The sequence below is a fragment of the Anneissia japonica genome, unplaced genomic scaffold (assembly GCF_011630105.1).
Source record: "Anneissia japonica isolate Jap-2015-1 unplaced genomic scaffold, ASM1163010v1 scaffold284860_len1800451_cov186, whole genome shotgun sequence".
Taxonomy (NCBI): Eukaryota; Metazoa; Echinodermata; class Crinoidea; order Comatulida; family Comatulidae; genus Anneissia; species Anneissia japonica.
The window spans coordinates 894747-913589 of NW_022706010.1; the positions used below are offsets into that span (position 1 = coordinate 894747).

Sequence of the window (18843 nt, forward strand, 5' to 3'; positions counted from 1 at the left end):
CGGTAATCAATTGCCATCAAGGTGCACGATGCATGATGACTGATGATGACTACTTACCATCCCCACATCATTAGAATTAGAATTTAACTTTTGAAGTAATGTTGAGGCCTTGTTCTACTTTACTACGATCTGCTCGAAACAATTTAAATTTTATATTTTCAAAAACCTACTTTACATCGAATAGGTAAGCAAATATAGCTGGTTTAACATCAATCCGAAGTTCGTCGCTGTCTTGGCTAGCCCACCATAACATAGGCTAGCATCGGGTGACAGACGATCATGCCCATGGGACGGAAGGTTCAGTCGGAACCATTGGGCCAATTTTTGGTTGATTGGACCCAACTGGTGCTGACGATTTGGTCCAGGATGATCAAGACAGTCGGGCCCACTTTGTAGAAGGTGGGACTATATTTCCCACGCAAACTTATTTTACAGTATTGATTGGTATTGATAATTCTTGTCATGAAAACAGATATAATATCATTCAAAAGGAAATGTTTTTATCCAATTTTGTTTTCTATTTATTTTCTTCATAGATTCTGGGGTCTCAAGTCGTCTGTGAGTTGTGTGGAAGTGTCCCCGGAAATTGGGGCAATCTCCCACTTTATCATGAACATGCAAAAATCTCCAATTTCTGCTAATTTGCTATATTCATGATGTTTTAAACTCATTTAACCAGGTCTTCAGAAGAAGGTGGAATTTTATTAAATATAAACTGAAATTTACTGTCCATATTATTTCTATTCTAGAGCCTATGCTAATTTTAGGTCGATGACAGAAATTAACAGGATACAAGAATCTTACCTTCAGGAACCATGTATTTTGGTAGATAATGATGACAACATCATTGGTTCAGGTTCTAAGAAACAGTGTCACTTAATTGACAAGGGCAATAATAAATGTAAGTAGAATAATATGAGTATGGGATATATATGACCACATGGTAATACAAACAACAAACCTCTTTCCATTGTCTTTTAGAGATTAGTAAATAGCATACATTACTCTATTTTTACAATCCCTTTCCTTATAGAACAACCTCGCCATATCTTGCAGGCAAATTCTATCAACCTTCATTTTCTGTAATAAACACTTGAGTCTTAGTAATTTTTTTAGAAAAATTAAATTACCAAAGAGTAATTTAACAGCAGATAGTTAATAATATTACGAAACAGAATCCTTCATAAGTAAAGACTATAATTATGTGGTATTAAAACCTTTGTATGTAAAGAGATTGTAGATGATTGTAATGTTTAATTACAGTATGTCACCTTTACAGCCCCAAAACATATATTAATTTAGTACCACTGCCATCACCAAACTTCACTAAATCTTTAGTGGAACCATATGATATTGCAAACATTTAAAAAAAATCAAGAGATATATAAATAATTTTATTTGTCTGAAATTAAAAGTATTTCTGTATGTATTTCAGGTCCTCTTCACAGGGCATTTAGTGTGTTTCTTTTTAACCAATCAGGAGAGTTGTTAATTCAACAAAGGTCAGATGCAAAGATAACATTCCCAGGTAAATCATAGTTATTCTAGTAAAACCAATTGTACAAGTTATCTTATACAGTATAAGCAAGTCAATTATTATTGGAAACTATTTCAATTGGTTTTAATTAAATGTGAGTTATAAAATATTTTGAATTATGGTGGATTTTGTTAATGTGTAGAGTGATAATGAATACCAGGTTAAGTATTATAGCTATTGTTATATTATGGTAATTATTATTACTGTATTATAATAATGAATATTATTATATGTGCAGGTTTCTGGGCTAACACATGCTGCAGTCACCCACTGAGTAAACCTGAGGAACTAGAGGTAGAGGGAGCTATTGGGGTCAAAAGGGCAGCTCAGCGTAAGCTGAAACATGAACTTGGAATTGAAAAAGTACAGGTAAGTGGAAGTGGAGTGGAATTGAGTGGAATTCCATAACCATTACCTACAAGGATGGATGTCCTGATACCAAAAGCACCCCGTTCACTTAAAAAATTATGTGGAAAATAGCACAGCCGTCCTGAGGCAAAACAACGTAACTGACATTTTTGTCGATTTTGAGATAATATCATTTGGGAGTATATTAAACACGTCTGAATTTCAAGTCTCAACAATGAATTGTTTCGGAGATAGCACCACATAAAGTGATTTTCCGTGGTAAAACAAGGTAACTACAAGATTACGGGGAAAAAAAATGTATCTACGATGAAGATACATTGTTTTGCCTTGGCATGGTATTCAAAAATTGTTTTGAGCTGATGGAGTTTGGCAAGGCGAAATCAACTGGTTATCGGTGTTTCCATATCAATAATCTTAACAGCTACATATGAACAAGCTAAATAATGCATATGATTGCCCCAAACATGATAAATTCCAAAAATATGTTGCATTTGCAACAACACCGAGCTTGACATGTTTCCGAGGCAAAACAACGTATCTGTGAATTTCGCTAATAACTTTGCAATCAACAAACGGTTGTAATTAAAACTTTACATATAATCGCAATGTCTATTGATAATTATACAATCCTGCAAAATTTGAAAACTGTACGACAATGTATTACCAAGTTGCAAATATGCAAACATTAACTCTTATTTTTCTTAAGTGAAAATTTCTTTCAAGTTATGTTGTTTTGCCATGGAGTTGAGGCCTACATATGCACAAGTCTGACCTAAACTGATCATTGATGAAGGACAGCATTAGAAACTGTTGTACATGGTGTTTAGAGTATTCAAAACAGATTTTCACTTATATACCTAACTGAAGACAATATCAATGAAGTGCCAACATTTTGCTAGTGTGCTCAGGGGCGAATTTTGGGTGGGAGGGGCCCTCCCTTTTGGAAATTTAAAAACAAAATTTAAAAAAAAGAAAGAATGAAAAAGAAAAACTTGATCCCCCAAAACGCCTCACAGGTTATTTTTGGGCATCTAGAAAATTTTCGCGGGGGAATATTCCCAGACCCCCTATGGTGGTGTTACTTTCGGACATTTCTGGATCCGCCCCTAGTGCTGTATATGAACTTAACAATGTTAATATAAATATTAATACTACTTCATAACCAGATTGGAATTTATTATTTTTGTACAGGTGCCATTAGAGGATATTCACTTTATTACAAGAGTCCATTACAGTGCCCCCTATAATGAGACCTGGGGTGAACATGAGATCGACTACATCCTGTTTACTCAAAGAGAAGTTAGCCTCCAACCAGAACCAAATGAAGTACAGAACTACAAATACGTTACTCCAGAGCAAATGAAAGAATTTTTGGCGAATGCTGATAAAACTAGCACAAAAATATCACCTTGGTTACAGTTAATTGCAAAGTCGCATTTATTTGACTGGTGGAAAAATCTTGACAACTTAAAGTCTCTCTATAATCATCGCACAATCTTACGACTTTAAAATGTAATTGAACTGAAAAAGGTCAATGAACTATGTGACAGTTTTCTTTGACTATGCACAACATAGTATTTAAAATATATGATTATGTTTATATTTTCAGTTACATAAATCTTATTTATTCTTGGTCGGTACTTTCTACTATTAATCCAGATCTTTCATTATAACACATTCATTTCAATATTTCAATCCAACAATATGTCTTTTTTCAAAAATTAACAGCCATCTTATTTTTTCTGTAATATCTGTAATTCACCTCCACAAACACAATACAAGACAATACTGTACCAGTTTTTGCATCATTTTGACATTTATTGTCATTGTCACTTCATATAAGCAAGTAGGTACCAATTTACAGTTTAGTCGATTGTACCTTGTTGTGTACCAAATTATTTGTATTGAATAACAGATTGTTCATAAACATGCAGTACTGTATATCGCATACAATATTATGTATCCCACACACAATTTTTGATCATATGACAGACCCATTTTCTTAATTTTATTTTTCCAACCATGATACCACATACAATTTTACAACATAACTCACTACAAAGCTAAGCATGATTCAACAGACCCATCTTCTAAGTTAATTTAAGAACCAATTTTCCGCAAGCAATTTTGCAACATATCTCACTACGAAGCTATTCATGATTTACAAAACTCATCTAAGTTAATTTATCAACCATAATATCGCATATAATTTTACCCCATATCTCGCTAAAAAGCTATGCATTACTCAACAGACCCATCTTTGAAGTTAACTTATCTTAGCTACCATATCACATACAATTTTACAATAAACAGATTTATACTCTCAGTTTCTTATTAATTGTGGTATTGAATACAACAATGTATCTCGCTATAAAGCTATTGATGATTTTTACAAATCCACCTTGGGCTAATTAATTATATTGAGCTAAATTTGTAACATTTTATTGATCACTGTGTCTCCACCAATTATTTGTTAATACTTTGTTCATTTATAAAAACAAAACACATCATAATAGAAAATAAAAAAGAATTATATGATAAAACAGATACAAATCAAGGTGAACGTAGATTGACGGCTGCCAAGGCGTAAAAGGTTTTGCATGATATATTCCTTCCACTTCTTGGCGGCTCTGTAGCTAGTCAAATCAGCTGCAAACAAATTGCATATCACAATACTATACTTATAAAAATGCAATATATGGAATGTGCATATAATATACATTACTATTTACAATACTACTTTACATTTTATATAACCATTTAAACTAAACACGGGTATAAGGTATATATAGTTTTGAAAGCACAAAATTTGCCTACTTATAGTATGCCACAGCAATGTCATATTTGAATTAATATATAAAACTATAAAAATTATTTAAATATTTGCAGTTTCAAGGTTGTTGTACCCAGAACCACAAAACTGGTACAATGTTTCCAAATTGTGGCATCCTGGTAAAATAAATAGATAAATAAAAAAAGAAATAACAGACCCTACTGTTTTATTAAACATGCTTTAAAATGATATTTACATACCAGCTAGGCAAGATACTGATCATCACAAAATGTTTCTGTCCTAGTTTACCTGTTTTGCATCCCTAAACACCCCTCCTTATCCTCCACTGAAAGACGTAAATGAAATATATTTTAGTGTTGCCATAAGAAATCTTGCAGTTTTACCACACGATAGCCAAAGAAACAAAATAATGCCAAGACAAAAAATAAAACATATACTCTACTATTTTGCCATGCAAAATACTGGTCTTTGCCAAACTTTTTTCCCTCATTTCTACCTGTTTGATCCCTAATCACCCCTCCTAATCCATCAACTAAAAAAAACTTAAAGGAAATGTATTCTGGTGTTGCCATCAAATCTTGCGATTCTACCACAAAACAGTTAAGAAGCTAAACCAAGATCAAAAACTATTTTAAAAAACTTAGGCTACACCTAACGACAGTATATTAATTTAATTACAAGAACTTAGTAATTACTAGAACAATATAATTAATTACAAGAACAGAATTAATTACAAGAACAATAGATCGTTCATTTTTTCCACGAAAAAACAATGTACAGTATAAGCACTGAGAATTAATTGTAATTTGCGCTATACAAAAACAGATTATTATTATTTATAAACCTGCTAAGGTTTCCTTATCAAGTAAGATATCTCAGCTGAACTGATATGCCAAATTTCACATTGCTGAATTTATATATTTTATATATATATATATATATATATATATACATATATATATATATATATATACACATTTAAGGATGTATTGCCACAAAGAGAGTAGCTTAACTCAGTTGGCTAAACTGGTGGTAGCCACTGTGTGAGCACTAGACCATGGAAATCTTTACATAACCTTGGGCCCTGGTTCAACACACACCTGTTGTCGCAAAACGCACATTTTTATGTACGTTTACATTGTCATTCTGCGGGACATTAGCAGTAATATCGTGGGGGGGGTAGGGGCACTCACTGGAACAGTCCATCACAAGTCAGGCCTTGCTTTCACCACTTTTGTATCACCTGCCTTTTTAGCCCTTTCATCCTTGAGCGGAACAATGATCTCAATGCTGGTTGAGTCAGGCATCCTCCGTTGATTGCCAGCTTTCCCATTGGTTTGTTTGCGGCCTAGAGCAGGTGCTGATGCCGACCTTGGATTAATCTTCCTCCTACTTGTCTTTTGTACCAAACTCATAGTTGTCTGTGGTCTTGCAAGTTTACCTGTAAAAGAAAAACTGGAAATATTAAGACAGTGTTGTGAAAGGAATTTTCCTCAAGTGGAAAAACCACAAATAACCAGTGATGGATTTATGAGAATGTTATGACTCTCCTTTAGAATGCCAAAATTGTATAAAAAAAAAATCATCATAATTTAAGCATTGTGGCAACCAACACAAAACACAACACAACACACTGCAGCATAAGACATCTTGGCATTGTAGAAAATGCCTAGGATTTAATGTTTACTTAGATTTGAGATTTTTCTTCATACTCATTCACTTTAAAGATTTTACCAATTAAATACATAAATTGTAATTAAGAAAATGACACAAACCTGTTCGTGGTCTTGGTGGTGGCACAGCCGGTGGACCGCCATGGATTTCCAAACTATAATAATAAAAATTATTATTCATTAAAAACTGTTAATTGCAAAAGAAAGATTTATATTTTTTTACAGTTGTTGTAGCTCAATCACATGCCACATTATTATGGATTCTGTTGCTATAACAATTACAACATTTGTAAATGGACCATTCCGCTAAGCAACACGTCCCCCTGGATATTGTTATTAAGGTCTCACAAAAACAGCAGCATAAACGTAAGTAAACACATATGCGTTTGTAGGACAACATGTATGTTAGTCGGACAAGCACATTCCTTGCTCTGTTCTGATTGATCATTTTTTTAAGTATGATCGACACTACAGGTCTGTTATGCGTTTGTAGGACAACATGTATGTTTGTTGGACAAGCAAATTCCTTGCTCTGTTCTGATTGATCATTTTTTAAGTATGATCGACACTAACAGGTTTGTTAAGTGCTGTCTTTAGAAAACCTTAAGCACAACCCTGTTTATTGAAAAATATAACCATTATACACTTACACCAGATGCACTATACCCAAGAACAAAATGTGTATATTAAGTGTAGGATTTAAACTGTTAACCACTAGGTTGAAAAAGCTCTACGAGCCAATTGCCAACTTTCAAAGATGGTGTGACATGAATTGGTGTAAAGTAAATTCCTCTGAATCAACCAACTGCACAGCGCTAAAAATGCATACTCAGTGCTACTACTTCCTTATACAGTGCAGTAATTTATTCAAACCTTGCAAAAGAACAATGCATAATTTCATTGAAAACTGACCTGTTAGGAAATGACTATATTATTATTGATATGGAGTATTACTGTACTTAATACAGGTGAGCTTTGACAAATCAGTAACACTAATAGCAACAAATATGTACACTGAATAGGGTATTAGCAAAGTTTAAATATAAAAGTAACTTCACCCTCCAATTTGAAACCCCTCTAATTCAAGACCACATTTTTAAAGACCCAAATAACAACCGTCAATCTTTTAATACAAAGCTAACCCTCTAATTTGAAACTAAATCCTGAGACCACCCCAAATTTTCAGGTCCCGAATTGGTCTTGAATTCGAGGGCGAACTGTATTGAATTTGGAAACAAACCTGAATGCGGGAAGACCAACAGTTTTTGCAATTCTAAATTCATCCGTGAAATCAGTAGATATCTTTCCATCAGGCGCTAGATTGTTCATCAACTGCTCAAATAATCCTGGTCGATTGCGACAAGCAACCAGAAGAATGCGAGTAGCTTTGCGGTTAAATGTCAGATAGCCAAGGGCAACGGCTACAGCCGACCGCACTTCTATGTTGGCAGAATGAAGGTGACCAATGAGGACATCCACCGCGCCAGAGGTAATCATTGCATCCGTGATTCCTGCTCTTGTATGCGCTAGGCTAGCAAGAAGACTTCCTAAAAATGGTATAAAGTTAAAGTGTGTAAGTATTGATAACAATCAAATATGAAGCAAAAAAAAAAGTTTGTGTTGATCAAGTCCAACCGACCTAAACTGGGGCAGATGTAGGGGAATGCAGATCGTGCGATTGCACCCCAATAGGTACGTATTAAGAAAAATAACTGTTGTATTGTATTGTTGATATGAATTACTGTTAAGATTTTTAAGTTATGAGAGTACAACCAGGCAGCTAAATTAAGAGTTCCATATTCTCACAATTTTCACCCTCAGCCCCATCCATGGTGGAACTGAGGTCGTGTGGATTCTCTGTCAAATAAATATGTTGGTTAATCTGTAATTAATTAAATTGATACCTTAATCATAAATTGGTTAACAATTTACCAAGAAAAAAATTTTCAAATTCAGCCTTGAGCTGACCCCTAACCTAAGTCTCATTTTGAATTTTTAATTTTAAATAGCAATGGTGAAATACCTATGTTGGTTTTCAAATTAATTATTTAAATTTAATTATAATTAGTAATGTACTACTGTACCTGCAAGGATATTGGTATTATCATCTTCTGAAGCTAACAATCTGACGAGAGATGTGACACCAAGGGCTGACAGGGTCACCTGGTCTTCATCTACAATCACCCTTGCTAATACGACAATCTAGAATGAAAATATGTCAAGAAAAAATTATTTCATAATCATAACTTCACTAATTTCCTATAAAAATGCAGTTTGTCTGGAATACTCCCAAAACCGGAGTATAGATGGTTTTAGATTATGTATGATTGCCTAAGAGTCTACAGATTAGGAAAACGAAACATCATGAGTTCCAGTTTGTATGAAGAATATAAATACTGTAGTAAAACAAGACACTTGTCCATTCGTGCTGAACAAGTGTGCACGTCTGGAGAGTGATGAGTTACCCAAAGCGAATTCACCGGGCTGAGCATGTGCGACAAGACCTGTTCAACTGATTGAAAGTTTAGTATTTCAGTACTGTTTACAAAACACGACAGAAAGCAAATAACCCCATAGTAGATGTCAAGAAAGTTAATGATTATGATTATCTATGTCTAAATGAAAATTAAATGCAAACATAATTAATATACAAGATTTGAAAAAAAAAGTACCGAATTTACTAAAACATAGGCGAACAACTCCATTCACTGAATCGCACAAGTTTGTCTGGACCAGCCAGTCGGCCATTTTCAGCAATGACATTCTTTCTGTCTTTGATAACATTCCTGAATTGGCGGCGTACAAAGACTTGACCTGATTCTCTCAAGAGTATTGTGGGAACCTACTTGTGGGAACGTTTCTCATTCAATTTACTGTTACTAGGCAACTTGTAGCACTGCAATTAATGGTAAATGGTCAAATTTCCAGGACATTCAAGGACAACCTTAAATTTCCAGGACTTTCCAATTTGTTTTTCCAGGACATTCAGGGAATTTAAGGATGCGTACAAACCCTGATAGTAAATTAATGCTTGGAAAAAAGCTACAGAGATATCCAATAAATTTAAGATCTTTGAATAAATACCACAATTTTGGTATAGTTAAAAGTACCTGAAAGGCAGCATAAGACTGAAAGACCTCATTGGGCGAATCCAAAAACCTCCGGATGGTCGCCATGTGAATACCGCCGGCACTTCTAATACATAACTGTTGATTAGTGTTGTTGAATGCAAATGTTGATAGTGCTGTCCCAGCTTTGAGGCACACCACCTATACATAAAGAAAAAAGAGTGGCTTGGAGTTTTGATATCAAATAAAATTTAGTGTTATTATTACTGTATTCTAGTAAAGGGAACAATGGCAAAAAGTTATTTACACTCATTATATAATACCAAATATCACATTTTTATCAGTTAAGGAGTATTGTCTCCCTGTACAGCATAATGCATTTGGTCTTGCTAGTAACCCCACTATGTATGTGCTCACTGAACCACGAAGACCCTGATGTTACTGGCTCATTTCCATTGAGCTGCTGTCCCAGTGAAATACAGGTTATAGTGTACTAATGCTGGTTCTGTGTACACCAGGCCCCTATGCATAGTAAAGAACAAAGTACACTGTTCTGAAAACCTCTCTCCTGGTGTACTATCCAACACTCAAACAGTGGCAGCACTGCTCTGTGACTGCAGCATACCTATTTATAATATAATTTATAATTTATAATATAATTTGTAATAATAATAATTCTTTATTGCTCCACATTCAAACTCGAATCGGTAATTTGGCTGGGACCCGCGGCAGCCTCAGTGCAGCGACACATGTATACAATCATTGTCCTTAACCTGCCTAGCCAAGCGATCAGACCCCAATTAAAACCCGACGCTAGTCAGGTTTAAACTGTAGAATTCAGCACAAGAAGCAGGAACAACATCTCTCAGCGAACTGCTTTGACATAACCACTAGTGTTATGTCAAAATTTCACAGTTAGCCAGAACTAAAATTAGTTTTTTCCTTTTTGAATTTTTCTTTCTACTAGATTTCCTCTTCAGTAAAAGACTGCTGATCTCCTACTGGACTCAGTATGCAAAAAACATTAAATCACATAAAATTAACAAGAAAAGGCGGTATTTTAAGCGTTCAAGTCATCACTCGACTTGTGGGCCCAAAAATGTCCTATACTGTACTAGTAAAACACAAGTCTATACTAACCTGATCTTTTGACATTTGTAGTTGTAGTAACAGACGAATATTGAATGCTGGCTCTTCCTTTAACAAGGCTTCATTTTCCTTGTTGCCCAAGATGATGTATCCGAGTGTAATAGCAATCTCAACCTTGATCATGTCATTATGGGATGCCCTCAGTAGTTGCACAAGTGTCTGTATAGTGTGTTCCTCCGCTATTTTAGCTTGTGTGACTTTATTATTGCAGTGAGCAACACCTTTAAAGCAATATAAGTAAATTGAAGAACTTAACAACAGCTAAATAATTCTGTTTTTGCAGTAGGTTTTTGATGTAAATATTGTACTAATTCAGCTTTGGTTGTGATTGCAATATAGACAGATATTATGCTTCATACTGTTACAACAGAACTTCATCAGGCAATGACGATAGGTAGCTATTCGTTATCATGTAAAATGCAACAAACTCTGCTATAAACTCCTATAAACTTGCAACTGGTCAACCCATTGTTATTATTTCCCACAGCAATGCAAAGTTTAGGTCCCCTTGTCTCTGTTTATACTAATCTTTTCTAATGCACATGGATATGAATGTGTATTAAAGTGGTTGGCATGATTATATGAATAAAGTTGAGTGTGTGTTTGTCTCTGTTTCTGCATATTATTTTACTTTTTCAATAACATCAAGAGCACAAACCAATACAAAGTGTCCCCAGCGCTCTAATAACCGTCAGCAGTACTCGTTCAGAAGTCTTTGATGAGCGCAGAATGCGTACTAGTGGAAGGATTCCTTCTTCCTTCTTGAATTTCAGCTGATGAGCAATGCTAGCTCTCGTTAAAGCAATCATGGCCATACAACCTGAAAGAAATTCAGCAATAGGCTTATTAACATAGGAATCCATTATCAAGAATCATCATTTGATGGTGTATAGTTATATTCAACAGTTAAGCCTGGTTTCCTAAAAATTGCTACACACTATCTCCGACTCATTTGGCGATGCTGATTGGTCAGTTAAATCAGGGAGCTACGCAGTGCAAGGATTGTCACAGTGAAAATGCTGTAGCGACTGTGTGGCGATCGTATGGAAACCGAGCTTCAGCGGTCATGAAATGCGAGTTTTCTGGACATTCTTATTAAATACCTTATTTATTAAACACCCGCTTTGAATAAACGCCCTCATAAATAAACACCCCCTCTAGAGCCTTTTTTGGAATAATTCACCTTCCTCAAATAAACACCCCCAACCCACCATATGACTGTAAACAAATTCAATGGAAGCAACATCATAATTTAATAAAAGCAACATCATTCTCAACACATTTCTACTCCAGTAGAATTGTGGTTTGGATCAAGAAGTCTTATGATCACTCAATAACACATTTTGATGGTAAGTATGTGTTGCAGTTTACACTGAAATTAAGGGGAGTTTATTTGAGTATACGTATCCATTTTAGAAAAAAATAAATAACTCGAATAAATGCCTCCCTCGAATAAACACTTCTTCCAGAGCGTTTACTCGAATAAATATTGTATATAATATTTCTGTCTTCTAAAATTTTACACATTATGATCTGCTTCTAGCGAGTCAAAGTTCACATATCTAATCAGACATCCATCTGAATTTATTTTGTGAAGGAGAAAGAGAGGAAAGCAAAGCAATATACAATGTCATATGTTCTAAAGTTTACTTACCAACATACTGGAGCTTTTCAGACTTGACAATGAGATCGATAATTCCACTGATACCTATGCACTCTGCTATCATTCTCTGTTGAGGTGTTGTGTGACCAGCCAAAGCCCACAAGGTACATGCTGCCTGCTCCTTTACATCCAGTGCCCATATCTACAGAGGAACGATAATATTACTACTATAAATATATATTAAAATAGGCAAGCCAGCAAGTTGAGGGGCTGAGTGGTTGCTGCTGGGGTGCCATTACCCAGAGGCTTACATTCGGCATTGGTTTGAGACCCAGGGGCAGATTTAGGGGGTGGCCAATCCGGCCCCAGCCCTCCACAATCTAGGAAGTGAAAAAAAAGAAAGGACAAGAAATTATTGATTGCCCAAAACTCCTCGGAGTTGTCTAAAAAACAAAAATTTCCCCATCTTTGGATCCGCCCCTGAGACCCTCCTCACTCATGGTTCAGGTGTTGGAACAAGTCTTCTTGTATAAGTCTATGGACTGATATACAGGTTTAGTGGACACAAAATCTGTTGCACTTTAAAGAACTCCTGATATTTGATGTGTTCTGGTCCACACCCTGCTATGGACTACATGTACAGTATGTGTAGATTAGCAGCAAAAATGAGACCCTTTGGGGAGTAGAATGGTTAATGGTGATTGATCTAATGTATTTTCATATTGCAAAAGTTGGAGGAATGAGTTCATACAATCGCAATGGCCCAGGAGAGGATTTCATATAAAAGATCAAGAAACTAATATTGCACTCTACCTTCAGTAGCCTAATCAATGCAGTTTGAGCATTTAGTTTCAAAATGGCTGCCTGACTGTTGGAATTGTTCAGTGCCAGGGACTCAAGAGCTGCTGCAGCCTTCACTTGGACAGTCACATTTCTGCATTTCACGAGTTTTACCAGAGGCTCCACGACACCCTTGCTAACAGCTAGGTTTTGGTTGTCATAGTGACTGGCTGTCAAAGCAGCCAAGGCTGCCGCTGCTGCTGCTTGGAGAATATCTGAAAGGTTAAAGATCATCTTTGCGTTGCAGAACTTGTTGACAGTAGAGCAGAGAAATATGAAGGATAATGTTAGTAGAATAACACACAACTTGCAGCTTCATTGTGCTGAATTGCATATGGGTGGTCTGTGACTACCTGGCCACCGTGAAGAGGTGCATTCCACAACAGGGGTAACCCCATACTCTTCCGACAGATGCAATGGTTTGATCAAAGTGCACACGAGTCAGATGTGTACATTGGACCTCCATTTTAAGTCCTTATCCTGGGCGAGGAGCGTCTTGAACCAGCACCAATGTTAATGGCTGTTGTTAGCGGCGCCCTTGCCTTATTGCTCGGCCACGCGCCTCGCATGAAAATAGGACTAAGACAAAAAGAGTAGAAGATGTCATAAGAATTGAGCTGTTCTCATAACCATTGACATTCTTTAAAGTAGTTACTTATTAGAAAGTTTTTTGATTGATGATTTTAAATACAGTATTTAACTTACTTGAATTTGTCACTTGAAGAAATTCAACCAAGGGGTCAATTCCACCATTCTGCGCGACAAGTGTTTGATTGGTGGTGTGTTGTGTGCACAGAACACGTACACAATTAACCGCCTCCACTAACACATCCTCAAGATCCGCATCAAACAGTTTAATGATAGCTGGAATTCCATTGTCTTCACTTACTTTTGATTGGTTTTCATCAACACTGGCAAGATCCGAAAGAAGAATGGCACTCCTTGACTGAATATCGTCCAATGGGGAGCCAAGTAGTTTCACCAGGATAGGAATAGCATCGGCTCCCGCAATTGCTCTGCGGATATCTTCCAGATGGGAGATGTTGCAGAGAACAGCACCAGCTAATGACTGCATCTCATCAGAATTTAACCTCAGCAGGTTTACAAGAGCTGGAATGCCATCTGCAAAATATCAAGCAATAACCATAATAATAATTTTATTCTGCCAATTTAATTATAATTCTCCAAATAATCTGTTTTATGTACTAGTCCTTTTAAGTGCACTTGAGACAGATGCCAACACTATTTTTGAGTTTATATTGGGGAAGACTTGGTCCTATCAACAAAACCATGAACGAGGATGGACTTGAATCAGTGCCGTTGTTATGGCCATAGATTGTGGCACGCTTGCAATAATGTTCCACAACTTCCCTCATCCATTTTACATGAGTCTTCTTAACGACTAAATTCAAAACCATTTAGCGAATAAATTTACTTTTACTACACCTAGATGTGTATAAGAGACAGTATATATATATAGCACATTTCCTTTAGGTTACAAAGCGCTTTGTTTTTCCTGGTTATTGGGTCCTCATGCTTGAGTGTTGCACCCATATTGGCGCAGTAGCAGGCAAACCCACCAGGTAACCATTTGTACTCCTAGGTGGAGAGGAGCAAGGCAGATAAAGTGCTTTGCTCAAGGAACACAAGCAAAATGCACAGTGCGGCATTGAAAAACCAACCTCTAGGTTGAAAAACCGCTTGCACAAAAGTAAAAACTTAAGATATAAAAATGACTTTAAAAGAACTAATTCAAATGGATGATGGATTTAAACTATTGCCTTTACCTGCTTCAAGAATGGACTTGCCGTATGTATTGCAAGATGTTGTGAGAACTTCAAGTGATCGCACAGCACTGTCCATCTTCACAAAGTCGTTTGATGTCAACATTCCTAAATTAATAATTGTATTTTGTAACCAATGATAAACTGCAACAGCAGGTAGTAATCCGCACACTTCTGTTCACACCTACTACATATTCACCGAAACTCCAGGGTGGAGACAACAATAGGTAATGTGCCTCGACCAAGGACAAGCAAAAAGCAGAGTGAGATGCTCAAACCATAAACCACAGGAGTATGACCCCAAATCGCAATCACTGAGCCAACCACTGACACACAATACAGTACTCAAAATATGTTCTTACCCACTAGTGTCTTCCAAACAGGTGCATCTGGATGGTTCCAGTTGATGAAGTGCTCCAGGACATTGGTGTGGAATCGCAAAGCCGCCAGTTGTACCATGTTGTTTCCTTCGGTGTCACGCCGTTTGATATTAGCTCCCAACTGAATAAGAATCTTCACAGACTCAAGGGCACCACTGCTTGCTGCCAACAGCAGTGGCGTTTGACGTAGTCTGAAAAGTTGAAAAATTTGCATTTACTCACATTATATGTACAAGAAAAATAGTTTTAAGTTTATTTTTATATAAAATTCATCTGCACGTACTTATCGTAAGTTTGTAATTCTGTTTGATCTTCAAATTTGCGAATAATAAGTCTCATTATTGTGGCATGGTCAAAGAAGGCCGCATGATGTATGGCAGCCCAACCATCTGGATCCCCCATGGTTGTGTCCGCATGGTTACAAATCAAACATAAGGCGGCTTCAAGTGCTCCGCATCTTGAGGCTAAGTGTAAGGGAGTAGGGCCTAAAAATTCAATATAAATAGATATTGGTTAATGACAAATTATATATGCATATTTAAATTTATTTAATTTTTAAGCTCAGGGCCAAGGATATGCCAATACCAAACTTTAATCACTTTACTAAGTGGCAATCCCATTATGAGGCTTACTGAGTTGAGTTGTTTTATTCATGAGAAAAAATCCTGCGACAGATATTGAACCCAGGAACCTGGGATGGGAAGGCAAGCATCTTAACCACCAAGGTATTCAACTTCATTTAAATTTTAATGATACATGATTAATATAAACACAACATATTTTAGATGCATAATTATATATCTGTGCCTCGATGAAGTTTTCAAGCACATCATTCATAATAAAAATAGATGATTTTTGATGAGACTAAATTACATACAGTTGCAGCTAGTGAAATTGTACATGGTACAGATTTGTCTGCATTTCTTAGTAGAAATACGCCCCAATACTGGGAAGTTACAGGACTAGAAACTATAACACAGTACTATGGAACAGGATTAAAATCATACTACTATAGAATTATAGAAATTTCTTATCCATAATATTCAAGAGCATAGTTGCATTTTTGTTATTTATTTACCCATTTTATTTATTTATTCAATTACTTGTTAACTTCTTAATTATTTGTTTATTTGTTTATTAATTTATTCTTTATTCGTTTATATATTCATTCATCCATTCATTTGATTCTGGTATAACAGTATCAGCTAACAAACAATGACTGAAATGAAAAACAATAAATGTGAAAGAAACAAAATAAAAGCATAAGGGTTGAAAATGTTGAAAACTACTGCACTGAAGTATATCAAATTGAATCAATAACAAATCAAAGCATTAAAATAACTGTAAATGAAATGTAAAAGAAAGGAATTCACACAAAGATCTTGTTATATTATAAAACTTATATAATTAAACAAAACTTGTGCAATTGCACAGGGTCGTGTGAGTTTTTATTGGCTTACAGTTGCAAAGTATCTCTTGTTCAAAAAAATTTCCAGTGGTGGTGGTGCTGATTATTTATTGGGAGGGTGAGGGAAGGGAAAGAATGACATTGATCTATGCCACAGCAACTAGTTTTTCAAAAAAAGGAATTTGTTTTCTAGTGAAACAAATCATAAATAATGACATCATAGATTCTCTGATGAACCTAGTTAGTCTACAGACATATGGCAGAAAGTATGTTGCAATCAATAGGTGCTGAAGTACACAGTGGTATACCTAGGAATCTTTATATGGGGAGGCACGAAGGTGAAGGGGGGTGGGGGTGCGCTCGATGATTAAGTAAGTGGGAGATAGCTTCAAAAATAAGGTTGAGGAGATTTCTAACTACACCAAAGATACGCCACTGGAAGTACAGACTTAAGACTTACAGTATGCTACACTAATGCCTGAGTGCATGCACAGGGACATTTGCGAAGATGTGAGATTAAATCTTATTATAGCTGAAAGGGAAAGGGGGTGGGGGAGGGGAATACAAGCAAACAAAGCGTTCTCAATGTTGATGAATGTGCTAAAATCGCTAAAGTGATGAATGCAATGAATATTCCATATTTGACATATGAAAGAAAATATAAAATTACCACTCTGTTTCAAGTCATCATTATCATTATCATTATCAATATCATCTCCTTCAAAAGAAAACATTGCCAACTGAACATAACTTACAGAACATTTCAAACATTTTGTGTAATACAGAAAGGGTCATTAAAATCGGGAGACCTCCTTTGTTCAATTCTTTTCCATGGAATATTGAACAATATACCTGTACACCTAAGCAATAAAATTCAATATTAATTCATCTTTTGTTGGTATTCACGATGCTGGACAACATGGAAATAAGAAATTAATATTTATATTTAATTAAATAACAATGTTATTATTATAGCGAAAACAAATTGCATTGATTGTCTTAATGCATTCACACTGAAAGGAACAAACACAAAATTTTTTTTTTTTTTAAAGTTTACAATTCACAAATTTGTTGACTAACATTATTCCCATGTTAAATGTTTTGTTGAGTATAGTAAGGTTAAAGATATTAGTTTTACATAGGCGAACCCAGGATGTTTCTACCAGGGGGTGCAAAGTGCCAATCGAGGTTCATGGTCTGAGGGAGATGGCTTTAGAAGGGGCTCTCCCTTCCCTACATTGGGTCCAGGAAGCTACAGAGTTTCAGACATTTCAGGTATGATTAAAAGAATCTTTTTGCTGCTGCTGGGAGCATGGGTGGCCTTTCACTACAACATGGGTCCGCCACTGTTTTATGTTCAGAAAAAGGTAGGGTGTACAGAATATTAGATAAATATATTTAATTTGTGCAAAATTCACAACAACGTGTTTGAAGCATAGCGTGAAAAACTTACCACCACAAATATCATCACCTGCAGCCAAAAAAATAAAAACAAAAGAAACAAAAGAAATTTTAAAAAATTTTGAATCAATAATATTAAAAACAAGTATTTAACGGCCATGTAGCATTTTGAAATTTAGAGGCAGTATCATACGCTCCATTACCATGTTTATAACTAATGGAACAACAGGAATCAACAATTCCAAATACATTTAAAAATTAACAAAAAAAATACATTAAAAAATTAACAAAAGTATTAATGAAATTAATAAAAGTATTACCGTAATACTAAAGTATTTTAAATAAAATTTTTGTTAGTTGGATTTGTTGGTTTATAGTATCTGTAATTGCTGAATATAGCAAATATATTTCTAATAGCCTACTCATTCTTTCACATTAGCTTCATGAAAGGTGAGCCTAATGATTAATGTTAAAAACAGGAATTGACTTATTAGGCAAGGCACATGTACCAAGGATATCCAGAGCAAATTATAGCAGTCTTATATAATAACCAGCAATCAATTTCATTATTACATTTTTCTGTTGATGAAAATCTACTTACCGACGGAAGTAATGTTATAATTACGGCGAACATTTATATCTTGACCTTGAATCAGAAGCAGCTGGATTATCTGGGGTCGATTATTGAGGGCAGCATAGTGGAGTAATGATAGTCCAAATTCATCCTGCTTGCCAAGCCTCGAAGCTGCTACCTTACGGGCAAGGGTTTGAAACGCGGCAACTAGTCCGCGTATTGCACATATTTTTAAGCCTTCCTGGATATTCTATAATAGAGAA

General features: G+C 35.5%; 2 protein-coding genes across 7 annotated transcripts in view; one reads left to right on the top strand and one right to left on the bottom strand.

Annotated features, from left to right (window-relative positions):
- The first annotated feature begins 6 nt into the window (after positions 1 to 6).
- LOC117105996 (isopentenyl-diphosphate Delta-isomerase 1-like) lies at positions 7 to 5046 on the top strand. Its single transcript, XM_033247300.1, has 5 exons — positions 7 to 184; positions 750 to 901; positions 1436 to 1528; positions 1776 to 1906; positions 3098 to 5046. The coding sequence occupies exons 1-5, from the start codon at positions 99 to 101 to the stop codon at positions 3413 to 3415; spliced, it is 780 nt and encodes a 259-aa protein (XP_033103191.1). The 5' UTR covers positions 7 to 98; the 3' UTR covers positions 3416 to 5046.
- Positions 5047 to 5682: 636 nt separating this feature from the next.
- LOC117105997 (ankyrin and armadillo repeat-containing protein-like) overlaps positions 5683 to 18843 on the bottom strand; it is a 34540-nt gene continuing 21379 nt past the window's right edge. For 5 of the 6 annotated variants that reach the window (XM_033247307.1, XM_033247301.1, XM_033247303.1 and 2 more), the window contains exons 7-22: positions 18608 to 18830; positions 18059 to 18076; positions 17276 to 17323; positions 15481 to 15682; positions 15180 to 15388; positions 14821 to 14925; positions 13739 to 14155; positions 13007 to 13248; positions 12245 to 12395; positions 11249 to 11410; positions 10582 to 10811; positions 9484 to 9642; positions 8458 to 8575; positions 7614 to 7920; positions 6476 to 6528; positions 5683 to 6141 (exon numbers count right to left, since the gene is read on the bottom strand). In XM_033247307.1, coding sequence (XP_033103198.1) covers positions 5906 to 6141; positions 6476 to 6528; positions 7614 to 7920; positions 8458 to 8575; positions 9484 to 9642; positions 10582 to 10811; positions 11249 to 11410; positions 12245 to 12395; positions 13007 to 13248; positions 13739 to 14155; positions 14821 to 14925; positions 15180 to 15388; positions 15481 to 15682; positions 17276 to 17323; positions 18059 to 18076; positions 18608 to 18830 — 2880 coding nt within the window. In that variant the 3' untranslated portion in view covers positions 5683 to 5905. The remainder of the gene's footprint in view (positions 6142 to 6475; positions 6529 to 7613; positions 7921 to 8457; positions 8576 to 9483; positions 9643 to 10581; positions 10812 to 11248; positions 11411 to 12244; positions 12396 to 13006; positions 13249 to 13738; positions 14156 to 14820; positions 14926 to 15179; positions 15389 to 15480; positions 15683 to 17275; positions 17324 to 18058; positions 18077 to 18607; positions 18831 to 18843) is intronic. The other variant, XM_033247302.1, reaches the window with a different exon arrangement.

Coding starts and splice junctions, on each gene's coding strand:
- LOC117105996 (XM_033247300.1), top strand. CDS start 99: ATGTTGAGGCCTTGTTCTACTTTACTACGATCTGCTCGAAACAATTTA. Junction 902..1,435: donor TGACAAGGGCAATAATAAAT/GTAAGTAGAATA, acceptor TATGTATTTCAG/GTCCTCTTCACAGGGCATTT. Junction 1,907..3,097: donor TTGGAATTGAAAAAGTACAG/GTAAGTGGAAGT, acceptor ATTTTTGTACAG/GTGCCATTAGAGGATATTCA.